The 14,397-nt window shown below is 35.1% G+C and overlaps 1 protein-coding gene across 3 annotated transcripts in view; it reads left to right on the forward strand.

Moving 5' to 3' along the window:
- Positions 1-1,029: 1,029 nt before the first annotated feature.
- Positions 1,030-14,397, forward strand: part of LOC113049001 (small G protein signaling modulator 1-like) — a 33,885-nt gene continuing 20,517 nt past the window's right edge. For all 3 annotated transcript variants that reach the window (XM_026211005.1, XM_026211006.1, XM_026211007.1), the window contains exons 1-3: positions 1,030-1,107; positions 1,223-1,266; positions 12,227-12,302. In XM_026211005.1, the coding sequence (XP_026066790.1) occupies positions 1,089-1,107; positions 1,223-1,266; positions 12,227-12,302 (139 nt within the window). In that variant the 5' untranslated portion in view covers positions 1,030-1,088. The remainder of the gene's footprint in view (positions 1,108-1,222; positions 1,267-12,226; positions 12,303-14,397) is intronic.

A 14,397-nucleotide genomic window follows, 5' to 3' on the forward strand; every position in this document is an offset into this window, starting at 1 on the left:
GTCTCATGCTAAACAACGATATTTAATGTATCTGCATTACTGTAAGGGTAGGTTTAGGGCTGGGGTAGTTGTAGACTTTAATAAAAACGCAATCTAATTGGTAGAAAATAATATTTATTGTTGGTTTCCTGTAACTGTATCCATTTTAGCTACAACCGCGAATATAACACATAATTACTGTATTTGCAGTACTGTAAGGGTATGATTAGGGTTGTGGTAGGTGTAGACGTTAATAAACCATAACTTTACAGTAGAATTTTTCGTTGTGGAATTGTACTACCCACTGTTTTGGTGGGAGGTAGGAAAATCTGACAGCGTAGGACAAATCGACAGAACACCGGAACTTGATGCAGCTTGCCACCGTTTCAAATTAGTTTTTAAAGGGGACAGAAGCGATCACTAATTAATTAATCAAATAATTTTTTAGGGGGGCTGGGCATAAGTTTAGGGGGGCTGAAGACCCCCTAAAAAGGGCCTAGCGACGCCCCTGGGGTGAGTAATTAATGACAGAATTTTAATTTTTAGGTCTGGCCCTTTAAAATTGTAAAGAACTGATTCACAAGAGTGATTCATTCGTGAATCATGAATCGATAGTTCGAAGCGCCTAACAGAAAAAAACAAAGAAATATTATTATCAAGGGAAACAGAGAAAGATGCGGTTTTTTTTAGTCGCATAAACTTGAGGTCGTTTGTTTGAGGCATTTCTATTTGGTTGGAGGCGATGAATAAATAGGCTACACTCTTCACAGAACAAGTCGCTGTTGGAACACTGTAGGCTCTATTTCAAAGTCTATGCTCAAATGCTATTTATTAATTAATTTACTATTAAATTAAATTATTAAATTAAATTAGTTTACGAACGAATCACTACTATATCAAAACAGCAGCCACTTAGATTAACATAAATTCTAGAGGAGAGCTCACTCCAGGAATATTATAATTCCTCGGTAAAAGGAGATTGCTATCTCCACATCTCTAGCAACCTCTCTGGCAGATCACGTGATCTCGCCTTTAAACTGCTCTGGCTTCATCCAGTCGAGTGTTGAGCGTCAGTGGAGCGAGGAGCGCACGAGCTCAAAACCACAATAATGGCAACCACAACCGCAGGTGCGACAAAATTCTGCTTTCTTTTTTCGAAACACTTCTAAACCACACTATCGCACGTTTGACCTGTACTTGTTCATGTTTAATAATTAATTCTCTACATTTATTTGTTTCCCAGAAGCCGAGACCCGTCAAAGACTGCTGCGAAACGTGAAGAAGGAGGTAAGTGACAGTAAAAACAAATAAAGCCAAGTGAACACAAGGCTGAAACGCCCTTTAAAATGTGAGTCATCATTCAAACATGTCTACAAAATGTGTAGTGTTAAGTTAATCGAACACTGGAGCTAACATTATACGTGAAAGAAAGCTGCCAGAGCAAAATAAACATTTTAATGCTGTTAAATTGTTGGTATAGTTTTAAAATCATAGACAGCTGTGCGATCTCAGTGTACAGTATTTAATGAATAATATATTTGGTTTTACATATCTATTTTTTTCCCTGAATATGCTGCATCTGTTTGTCTTTTTCCCCATCAAGCATCTGTCACTGACTTTAATGCCAGCTTTATCACACTTGCATCATATCTGCATTATTAAAATAGTGAGTGTGACGTTTTATTCAAATCTGATGTTGTTACAGTCAGATTGGCAGGTTGTTGTTATATTATTATATTTAATGCATTTTATTTTGAAATATTTCTCTATGGATTCAGAATATCAGACACATTTAATACACGTTTCCTTAAAATGTACGAAAACATTGAAATGTATTTATATATCATCAACATCTATGGTTAATGATCCATAAACATTCTGTAAGCACTTTCTATATGTTACAACTGCCCATATCACCCCTCAGATTGCATTGTGACTTCAAGTCCTTAAAATACTTGTTTGTTCATAGATTTTCTTGTTGAAATTTAAAATACAGTTTAAGGCTCAGTGCATCTATTGATTGATTTGTGGTATTGACTTAAGGCCAGTCCTATCTCTTTAGGCAGCACTGAATGCATTGTGTGGTCTTTGACTTTCCATCATTTCATTTGATTAATAGGTTTTAGTAATCCTTTTGGGTTAAGCAAGCACTCTCTCTGTGTATTTGCACGAGAGTATGTTTAAGCAGTTGCTCAGTGGATGAGGTTTTGTAAGACTTTGGGTGTGAATTTGTATGATTTCCTCACAGCACTTGCTCTATACTGACTCTGTTTTAATTTTTGGCTCACTATTATGAGCTGTGATTGCAATCGCTGATATCCTTATCTGTCCTGTGTGTCAGTGATTCATCCAGACATATGTACATACAGCTGACCGCATTCTAGTGGTTATGTTACTGTTTTTAAATGTAAAACTCAAAGCTTTGTGCCGAATGGTCAATGCACCATCTTTTCTGAACCCCATCTTGCTGCAGTCATGTGGTGCAAAGTATAAATAATGAGAAATTATAGAAACGCAATAAAAAAGTTGCATTTATAAGAATGAACATGGGGGAGACATGGTAAGATACCTCCTAGGGCAAGATGACGGCACAAAATATAATCTCAACACTTTTAGTAAATTATTATGCTAGTTTTAATGTTGTCATTTCATGTCAATATTTGTGAAATTTAGTCAGTTGAAATTTGTGAACACACTAATGTTTTTAGATTTGTGGAGAAAATATATAATTTTTATTTTGAAGTAAAAAGATAAATTAGATACTTGGGGTAAGATAACTATTATGACCCCCCCCCCACCCCCCCCCCCCCACCCCCAGAACTGGCACATATTATTCTGTTTAATTTACTGCTTATTGTAATTAAAATGGGTTATTATTCACTACATGAGTAAGATGAACATTTAAGAACATCTCCACTTTTCATTAAAACTAATTGAATGAAATAATTTAATATATATTCATAGTGTTCCAATTATGACACATCTGCAATTAAAATATGGGCAGTTAAATATGTAAATAGTCATAGAATAAATGTAGCTTTCAGATGAATCTCTTGGGATTCTGCTTAGTTTGTCATCAGTTATTCATTATTCTACAAAATTTTCTACATACAATTTAATATGAATAGCTGGTTAAGTATTTTACATTAATGGTACTTTTAAAATATATCCATATTAATAAGATTAATTAATTAATTAATTTATGCACTCTGTAGAAGTTTAAGCAGTAGTGGGGTAAGATGCCCTCTTGGAATAATTTTACATTTTGTTCTGTTACAACTAAATTATTAAATGTTTCTATTTAACTTACCTTAATAACACATTAGCTGATGCATTCATTATTATCTTGCACATGCTAAACATATTAGTTAAAATTTTTAAATAAATTCACATAAAGAGGGCTTCTTCCCACATTACTATCAGGCACATTTAACATAAATCTGTGATGACTCTTTTTTTTTCTAGTCAGGCATCTCAGCTTGAGGTGTTTGGCAATCAGAGCCTGGTCTATAATGTTTCACTGCACTGTGTCTCAGAGCATCCCAGTAGATGCATAAAAAATGATATTTCAGTGCTTGAAACACATTATTATGATGACTGAAACAGCTAATCAAGAAGAGTGGAGGCAGGTGAACTCTCACCCTCCGCTGTATGGTGCTCATAATGACAATGTATTCTTGATCCATGCTGTGTTTACTGCCTGGAACCTGGAGTCATTTGGCATTTGCAGTGCATATTTACCCTTTTGCAGCTGTTAACTAAAATTATGAAAGATTATTATTACAGATATTACATTGGTGATACAATGAGCACCGGCAACGTGACAAAAAGGCTCATTCTGTGTCTGTTACTATCAGTCTGTGATCTCTCTCTCTCTCTCTCTCTCTCTCTCTTTATTTCTCACACCAGTATTGACACAAGGAGAGGGCCATGCGCAGAAAGCCTCTCCACACTCTACCCAGCAGCCCACCATTTGTTTATCTTTCCCTTTTACACAGCTAGTGTAATCTATAGCTTATCAGTGTGCCCTTAAAGAACCTCTTACTTTATTTTAAACTAAGCGTGGATTTTTCCTTTTTTTTTTTAATTGCTCTGGAATTAGTTTTTAACAGAAACATTGTTAAATTGGTTGGTTTGACTTAAACTATACAGTAGTAAACACTAGAGTTTGTGATAAATCATGAAAAGTCGTGATAGGTCACACGTTAATTTTCTGCTCTGGATTTGGAGAGTTTTTAATAAATAAATAAAAACTGGTAAGATGTGTTCTGCGGTAAAGATTTCTTTCTCTTTGTCACTTTTTGTGAAATCCTACACCCAGTCAATATTGGTTTTGTGCTTAAAACAATAGAGTCAAATAACATTTCATAACTAATTCAAGAGATATCAACCATTTCTGGTTGAATAAATGGTGCCTTTTAAAGGGGTCACTGAAGATTATTCAGCATTAATTAAATTGTGAAATGTGTTGTTTTAGTAACCTCCATAGACAGCATCTTAGACAAACATAGTAAAGAGAATCAAATCTTCCTCCTTTTTTCCCCTGGTTATACATTTCTAATGGAAAAAACCATCTGTTACGAGTCCATGAGCCAATTAATCACCATGTTCTGTGTGCAGAGACCAGTCTGTGAATGTGTTACAAAACAACTCTGCAAGATGTTGTTTCAGTGTGTGCAAGAAACACTTAAACCTCAAGCCAAATAGCAGCAAACCTCAGCTACTATCGCAAAAGCTTGTTAAAGTCAAACCACTGAGACTCATTTAAACTTAATGGGTTTGTATGTGACAAAACACAAGACACATTACAATGATGTCTAGGTCTAGTGTCTCTTAACACCAACTCCATTTCAGTCATACTTTGGTTTACATATAGATTGATTTAATATTTTTATAAATTTGTTCTAAAGAAACAATATATATAATCTAACCATTTCAACCTTTTTTAGACTCAGGCTTCTTTATTTATTGTAGTTTATGTAATAATGGACAGGTGAAAATGGCATAAATGTTTTTTTAAGTGGATCATACATAGGTGAAGTAGATTTAGGTTGTGATCATGATGGAGTCTGATTGATGAGTCATATGTCTGCAGACATCTGTGCTCAGTGATACCCAGTCCACTGTACAGTCATTGCTTTTGAGATCATTTCAGGATAATATGTTATGCAAGATAAATAAAGTTCTTCAGCAGTTATTAGTTACATTATTATTTTTATTAAAATATATATATTTTTAATTATTTAAATTAGAGCATTATATTATATTATATTGTTATTAGAAATATTTTTAATCCTGGTTCTGGGGTCTCATTTATTTTCAACACCTTATTCAGATCATCAGGTTGTTAGGAGAGAGGTCTATTAACTGAGCTCAGTGTGTCTGATAAGAAAGACATACAAGATGTTCAGTGCTGTGGGTCCCATGTGCTTTTTTTGCTAAACAAACCTACAAAGATAATAACTGTCTGAGTTGAATGCATTTGTAAGAAGAAAGAGACCCCAGAGTGCTGTAAAAGACATGATGCTTAGGAAACCGGTGTTGCCTTGGTCAACACAGTTATAGAGTTTTTGCGGTCATTATGCAAATATGTTTGGCTGCAGAATGTCACAAATGACCAATAAGAGCCATAAGGCATTACAGGGGCCTAGCTGTTTTTAAAGGGGTCATATGACGTTGCTACAAAGTACATTATTTTGTGTATTTGGTGTAATGCAATGTGTTTATGAGGTTTAAGGTTCAGAAAACACATTATTTTCCACACAGTGTGCATTATTGTTGCTGCTCTATACCCCGGCTTTCTGAAACTGGTAAATTTTTACAAAACTCATCGTTCTGAAAACTGAGGAGTGCTCTGATTGGTTACGCCCCTTTTCATACTGTGATGCCATTTCCCATCACAATGAGACAAAACAAATAAAACCCATTACAAACAAGACATATGTTGCATCCAGTGGGATAATAATGATTTATACTGTCTTTTTACGCGTTGTGTTGCGTATCGTGCTGCATAAACAAGCGCTACTCTACACTGCTCAAAACCCACGTTTAATTCGTCAGTGGCAAATCCTTTACATATGAAAACGTACTTACAGGCTGTGAGTCAGAAGCACCAGACTATACTTGCAAAGATGGAATTACCCCACTTTATGGAAACAGATACTGGCGGTGTTAGGTACATTTTTTTACATCGTGACGTAGACATCTGGGGCCATGTTGACTCTTCACGTTTATAAAGAGTATCTCTTTGGATTTGAGACTTTAGTCTTTGCAACTTTACAGATCTTCTTTATGCACTAAGAGCTTGTAACACTCCATTATATGACCCCTTTAATGAAGAACATAAAAGGATAGATCAGTTGGACTGACAGTCTAGCTTCAAGATATAGGCAATGTGACACTTCTGCTGTGCATTAACACCATGCATGTATGTGTCATGGGAAATGTGTTTTCCCAAGGAATGTGAAGCCTGTTCCTGTAGAGCCATATGGACCGGGGGACTGATTTAGATCCACACCACCCACAGAGCATCTCAAATGGTGTGAAACTACACATTTTATATGTGAGACAATATATTTTATATATTCCAAGCAAATCCAGATGCCAGTTCATTTTTTTCTCCTCAAACTCTACTTTCCTATTACAGTATGTTGATGTTTTTGTCACTTGTTTGTGTACTATGAACATAACTATAATTCAAGACTATGTTAAGACTAAAGCAGTGCATTTTGCCATGTACACAAATCATTTGCATTCTTAATATGATTAATAGAGCATCGTTTGGCAGTATTGTTTATTTAAAATGTTCACACCTTCCAGGAGGTTGTGGTGTTACAGCATGTAGATAGCACATGAAAATGGATATAATAAGAATAAAAAAGTAGGCTATAATTAAAGTGCTAAAATATATACTGCATAATACATAAAATAGAAACTATATGGAAAGGAAATGCATCTTTAAACAAATGTGACACAAAATGTTTGTAGTAGAACTCTAGCTCAAGGTTTATTAATTAGGATGGACCTTTGTGCAATTTTGATGAACTACATTATGAGTGACCACTTTTTAGTGATTGTATAGTGATTGATTGGGAGTATTGTTGATTAGTTTGGATATTTTCATGCTTTCTAGGCTATAATTAATTCAGAATTGGAATAAATTCACTGGTGGATTCAATCTGAAACCATTTATCTAGTATTGTCACTTGTGATTGCGTAGCGTTTACCACTTCAATTAGCTGAGTGAATGGAGCTTGTGTGATAAGTGAGCAAACAAATGACATGTAGAAATTGTGTAAGCCATTTTAAGACATTAGGGATTTTTTTTGCATGGGGTGAGGGCATTGAAATAAATCATTTTCATTATCAAAGATGGTTTTATGGGATAAAATTAGTGACTTTAATATTAAACAAGACCAAATGAGAGTTGTGTGGATTTGCTGTCCATTGTAGGCTCATGACTGCTCTACAAGTACATAAATTGCTCTCATTGTGAATTTGCTTGTTTTTTCTAAGTAGTGTCCACTCAACCTCTTAGCCTTTAAATTTGTATTACGCGGTAATATGTGGCAAATCATTTTTGTGATGGTGGCATGAATCATGTCAAATGCCATTTCCATTCACAGCCGGAATTGTTCATTGGTTTTGCTCCGAGTTGAAGCAACAGTTTAATGTGGTGCCAACACATTTGGGAAGTAACTTGGCAACCCAAGCTGTGAGACTTTCCATGCCATCTCCATGGAAACCTTTGTCATGCTGCTGAGACATCAGGGACAGCCGAGCTCCAAATAGACCCCTAGAGTCTCTCTCTCTCTCTCTCTCTCTCACACACACTCACACACACACACACACACACACACACACACACACACACACACACACACAGAGCTTGATACAATCTCTACTTATCAATGCACACTACAGTTTAATTGAGGCTGATCAATAAGAGTTTAGACGCCACTAGTAAACATTTATAGGTGAATTTATTTGCTCTTATCGCATCAGTGATCCTTAATTCAGACCTTGCAATGCTCTCTCTCAATGATGAAGGTGGTTGTTTTGCTTGTTTTAATGTGGAATTTATTGATAGTCTTACAATATTAGGTGCATTCCAACATTTATGTACTTCTGCGGTATTCAGTGTCTTTTTTTAGGGTATATACTTTGATTAATTCAGTGATCTTTAACAGTGATAACTATGTTAAAAATGTACATTTATATGACTAAGACGATGCCTGATCTGTTTAAAAATGTCAGTATCAGTGCAGGTATTGGATTTGTGAATTTGATTTGAGAGGTCTTTCTATCTGTGCATTGAGTCAGCCACGGAGTAAGAGCTTTCATGAACTTATAACCTCTGAAAGATGCACTCAAGGGTTCATCAGCAAGGCAACCTGGAATGCTGTCCTTCAGTTCAACTCATCGGTTCATGGATTTTTTTCCCCTCATTCTAGTGGATGCAGACTTCAATTTGCTGTATTGATTGAATATGCATGAAGCATGACGCTTTACTATCAGTATCATTCAGGTCCATAGCACTTAGCAAGAACCACTAATGATAATAACAACTAAAATATATCTTTTAGACATAAGATTAAGTGTCTTACAAACAGTGTTAATTTCGTTGACTAAATATTTTCGTCATTATTTTCGTCACGAATATATTTTTGCCGACGAAAACGAAACGAAAACTAAAATAGAAGGCACTGATGGAGACTAAAACTATGACTAAATTGATTGACATTATCGTCAACGAATAAAGGACGAGACGAAAATAGACTGTGACGAAAATCAAATCAGCAGACGGGAGAGATGCGAGGAATGAACAAAGAACCAGCAAAACAGAACAGACTGCATGAGAGAAGAGAACCAATCCGAGCCTGACTTATTGAGATGTGAAGCGAAGGTTTTCAGTTTTTATGAGCTCCCGGGAAGTCGGCATTCGAAGAGGTGATAGGGACTTTAAGCAACAGCCTCTGGTGGAACGGCAACGCCATTCTGGCGTTGTATTGCGCCTGCGCGAATTTAACTGCTACTTTGTGACGTTCTAATTTAACGGTCTACTACGGGAGAACAGCTGATTTGCCAGAGTCGCTACAACGTGAGAGGTTAGGTAAATAAATGTTATGTTTTTAGACTTATTTACATCATACAATATTAAAAACTCCTCTTCTGACAAAAGATTGTCATTTAACGCCAAAAGCAATCCTTCTCCTGCTTTTTTAAATTATATATTTTTTTGGATCTCAATAAATGAATTAATGCTGCGTTGCGCTGTTCTGTTTTACCGTTGCTTAGTGACTTTTACGTTCTTGGCTACAGCGGTGTGACGGCAAACTTCCGGTCGCTGTAGCCGTTCCATTCGCAGCTGTTGCTTAAAGTCCCTACTGTCTAAAAGAGCGACAAAATGTCCACAGCTCACTTCACGTTTGACGACGAACAAAACAAAACAAAGTGTAAAGCACGCAGAGCGCTCATTCGTGGCAAGAACACAACCAATTTGAAAAGACATTAACAGACGAGCCACCCGGACATTTTCTGAAATGTAATTTTACAACGATGTTCTTTTGTTTATTGAGCTAAGCAAAATTGGAATAGTGCAGTGCGTAGATGTTGTAGCATTAAATATTACGAACTGAAAAGTACTGTAAAATAGCCCCTTCTTCAAATTAGATGCGAGCACAATACTAATACGTAATATCATGATAAATACATTTGATTAATACTAATGTTTAGTATATTTTATAATGTTCTACTTGTTGACAATATCACAAATATTTCTATATTAGTCATGTGAAACATGAATGTTCACATCCTATCATTATACATACAAATCTAGCAATAATGTAGTATTTAAAACATACAATATTGCTAGACAAATGAATACCTTATAAAATCTTGTTACTTTTTTTATCCACCTAGCTGCCAACTTATTAAATATTTACTTTAAATGTATGCACTTATTGTTCAGCTCAGCTGAAAGCTTTAAGGTCCTGGACCTAACGTTATTTTTCTTTTATTGATGGTCAATTGGCAGCTAGTTATTGTTTACATTATCATGACAGTGTTTGTTGCTGCATAAAAGCTTTTGAATCGAAATAAAGACACAGTTGTGTTGAAATAAAGTTGAATTTGTGTTTTATATATTTTGGTTAAGTTTGTTTCCTATACCAGCTGTAAAAAATTGTCTAGTAAATCTGTTATTGATTTTAGTCTTATTTTAGTCGACTAAAATACCAAGCAATTTTAGTCGACTAAAATACCAAGCAATTTTAGTCGACTAAAATAAGACTAAAATTAAAACAAATCAGATGACTAAAACTTGACTAAAACTAAAAAGAATTATAGTCAAAAGACTAAGACTAAAACTAAATTAAAATTTCGTGTCAAAATTAACACTGCTTACAAAGGACAATAAAAGCTAGTGAAAGGGACACTGCAAAGATTTTCTAAAATCTATAAAATAACGAAAACAGCATTTACAAACTGTTCAGTTAATTTTGTACTTTGGTGGTATCATAAAGCTTGTCTCTGTTCCCAAGGATAACAGGCATTTGTTTTATGGTTGTGCTTCTGATCTGTACCTTTGTGAATCATACCGTTGTGTTCAAGTGTGTGTGATTCTTTTGGTCCCTGAGCGAAGGAGTTTCCTTTGCGTCCTCGTTTCTCTCTCTGGAGGTTTGGATAGGTGTGAATCTGTAGTATGGAGGAGGAGATAAGTATATGTCCAGAGTTATTTATAGCATCAGGTGAGTCATAAATGGTGTTTAAACTCTTAAGGTTAAGTTGATTGAAACAGAGTTTTGCTGCCATGTTAGAATCATGAATAAAATAGTGAGAAGAAATCAATACAGAATGGCCATTTTCAAAAATCAAGCATTTAATCTCAAACCAAAAGAGTAATGTTGACTATTCTGATAAAGCAATGCATTCTTAGGTTTCTTTTGTTGTTGTTGGTTTTTTTTAAGCTGGGATTTTTGTAAATGCCAGATTCTTAGAAGAAAAAGGCTGTGACTTGTTCTCAGGGCACACCAAATCCACAGGTTTTGCTCTGAAGAGCTTGTGTTGTCCTGCTGCATTAGTTATGGGTAAATGAAAGAGAAGGTCAGGGTGTAAGTATCTGAATCAGAGTACATCCACAGTCTGAATGCTAAAGAAGATGAGCACAGTAACAGGCTTTTACATTTAAGGTTAAACCAGTGTCATTTAAAACTCTGTAATAATTGATTCTGGATCATCAGGTTTTAAGACTTAAAACGGAACATTGAAATGTAATTTATTCCTGTGATGGCAAAGCTGATTATTATATCTTATTATTATCAATCCTGAAAACAGTTGCACTGCTTAATATTTTTGGCGAGACCATAATACATTTATTTCATTCTTTTTTAAAGAAGCGATTCGAAAGTGTAAAAGAATGGCATTTATTTAAATTAAAAGTCTTTTGTAAATTATAAATGACTTAAATTTTTCTACTTATGTGATGTGTCCTTATTGAATAAAAAAACAGCTAAGAGCTAAGAAAGGGCATCCTTTGAGCAATAAATTTTGCCTTAGGGTGGAAATGTCATCACGTAAATGCACTCTGGTTGTTTGAAGAGAAATAAATACTAAGACAAAAAAGGAGAAAAAACAAAGGAGCATGATAATCTGTATATATCTGTATTTCTTTGTGCGTGTGTGTGTGTATATGGGTATATATATATATATATATATATATATATAAATGTAAAATTAAATTACATTTAAAATTAAAATTAAATTAAAATTTAAAATTAAATTTATGCATTTAGCAGATGCTTTTATCCAAAGCGACTTACCTGCATTTAGGCTATCAATTTTTACATATCATGTGTTCCCGGGGAATCGTACCCCCAACCTTGCGCTTGATAAGGCAGTGCTCTACCAGTTGAGCTACAGGAACATATATCTGCCCTTGGATGTGTGTGCAGTGCAGTCTAGTGAATACATTATGAAGACTGCTGTTTCATTTAAATGATTTCACCATCTACAGTCACGATGAGGAAGCGTTTTGTGCATAAATCACTCATGCCAACTCTCAATTTCTCTCAGCTTCGAGTGTTTGATGGTGGCAAATGAGAGTACTTGTGAGAGAGAATATATTCATGAGACCTGCACCGTTTGACAGACTCATCAATCATGGGAACATCCACAATGTGTAAATTAAGCTGTAGAACAGAGTTTACTTTAGTTCATCATAACTCTGTTGTGTCTCCATGTGTCACAGGTCAAGCAGATCATGGAGGAAGCAGTCACAAGGAAGTTTGTTCATGAAGACAGCAGCCATATTGTTTCCTTCTGTGGTAAGTCATTGAACATTTTCATAAAACGGAGAGTTCAGTTCCTTGATTCTAATTGGTTGGAAGCTGTTGTAAATTACACTACAAACATACACCTTTTTTTATTTCTGTTTGTTGCTTGGCAAACACTTCATTGGAACAACAACAGTTTCTAAGGGACTACATTGTTTGCTGGAAGAATACTGTTTTTATTAATGTCATTACACTTTATTTGCTCAGTTTTATTTTGTGAAATCTTACTACATATATGTAATAACCGTTCCGCTTGAAAAGGATTTGTTTATTTTATACTTATAACTAATGTAATTGGATTAAAATCATCACAAATATTTGCACATTGGGTTGACAGTGCTTAGCAAAACTATTAAATTTTAGACTTTTATGCTCACCAAGGCATTTATTTGATCAAAGATACAGTAAAAGACAAAAAAGAATTGCTTTCTATTTTAATATATACAGTATATAAAAAAAAGTCATTTACTTCAGTGATGGCAAAGAATTTCCATCAATTTACTCTCAATTTCTCAAGCATGTAATTATTTCAAGGACAAACAATTGAAATATAAGGGATATCCATGGGAGACTCTGGGGATCAGCTGTGTTTCAGTGCCTGCCAAATGTTGTGCAGCATGATGGTTTGATGAACATTTCGGCATTTAACAGGGCTTGGGAAGCGTCAAAGCGTGTAAATGTCGTGAAGTGTCATGTTTATAAAGTCTAGATGAACATAGAGTGATCATTTTAACGTAAATGAACCAGTAAATGAATGTGTAATTGATCGTGTTGCAGTAAGTGCTGCCCGCTGTTTGTCAGCAGAAAATCTGTCCACGTAATAAAGTAATCACTCAGTTGTGCATCTTCTCTGTCACTGTGTGCAAATTCACATCAAGTTAGCGTGACATGATAATAAAGAATAAATGAGTTGTCATTAATAATCCAGTTTCTGCCAGGTCATATTTCAGCCTGTTAGGTGAAGGGTTTATATGCCTGTTCAGCTTTCCTTTTTCTTTTGTTTATTCTCTTTTACATTTCACTAAACAGATTTGTTTGCTCCAGGATGCTGGCAACCATACCACCTTCCCTAGAATTTCATCAGCACAGCTCTGTGAGGGGTCAAACGCTTTTGGCAGGTTTGCATTGTGTGTAAATTAGACTCTGCATCCTAGCGATTATTGTTTTCAAAAGTGTCTCGTCGAGGTAGAACAGAATCAACAAAACCTTGCAGTTCGAGCTCACAGAAACAGCTAGTGGATGATATTTCTTTATCCACACTGAGGTGTTTCTGAATAACACCAATCAAAGTAGCTTGAAAAATATATTTTGATTAATGGCCTTGTTAACTCATTTTATTATGTTCCTGCGGTGGGATTGGGTAGATGATTATAGGGCCTGTGTGCATTGCTGGTTTCTGGTTTCAGCCGGTTGTTTATTCTCCTGTAATTCATTGACTTCTGATTCATTGTGACTCTGCTCTCCTCTGCCCTGCTCTGTCTCTATCTCAAGTCCTCTCAACTGTCTCCTGCCACATCGCTGAACCTCTGCTGGATGAAATGCAAGAGCTCGTAGAAGAGGCAACTATAGGAAAAAAATCCCAGATTAGATCTTTTTAATATTTCATCAGACGTGGGATTAAATGGAGAGCCTTTTAGTGAAGTCTCAGATGTTTCTCCTAAAGAAAGACTCCAGTGATCTCACATACATCTCTAGTGTTTCATATTAACACAATTTTATGTATTTTCCGTTTTCATTTTAAGTTTTAGTCATGCATTTGGTTGTTTTTGTGTATATATAGTTTTTATTACATTTTAGTTTTATTACTTTAACTTAATCTGAAGAAAAATGATGAATGCTGTCTTGGCAATAGCTGAAATAAAATTTCAGAATGTTTTTTTTTTTTCAGTTATTTTTTATTTTATCTTATTTTTTGATGGTTTGGGTTTTGTTTAACAATAATAACGCTGGTGCAGATGTGCCAAGGTACCAAAGTATTCACCATTTCAAAATAAACACATCTCAAAGTTTCTCTGAAATCCCTCAAATACAAAACACAAACTTCTTGTGTGTCAATAGTTGTTTCATTTGTGTCTTTCATTTCTTC

This window comes from Carassius auratus, chromosome 30 (genome assembly GCF_003368295.1).
Source record: "Carassius auratus strain Wakin chromosome 30, ASM336829v1, whole genome shotgun sequence".
Taxonomy (NCBI): Eukaryota; Metazoa; Chordata; class Actinopteri; order Cypriniformes; family Cyprinidae; genus Carassius; species Carassius auratus.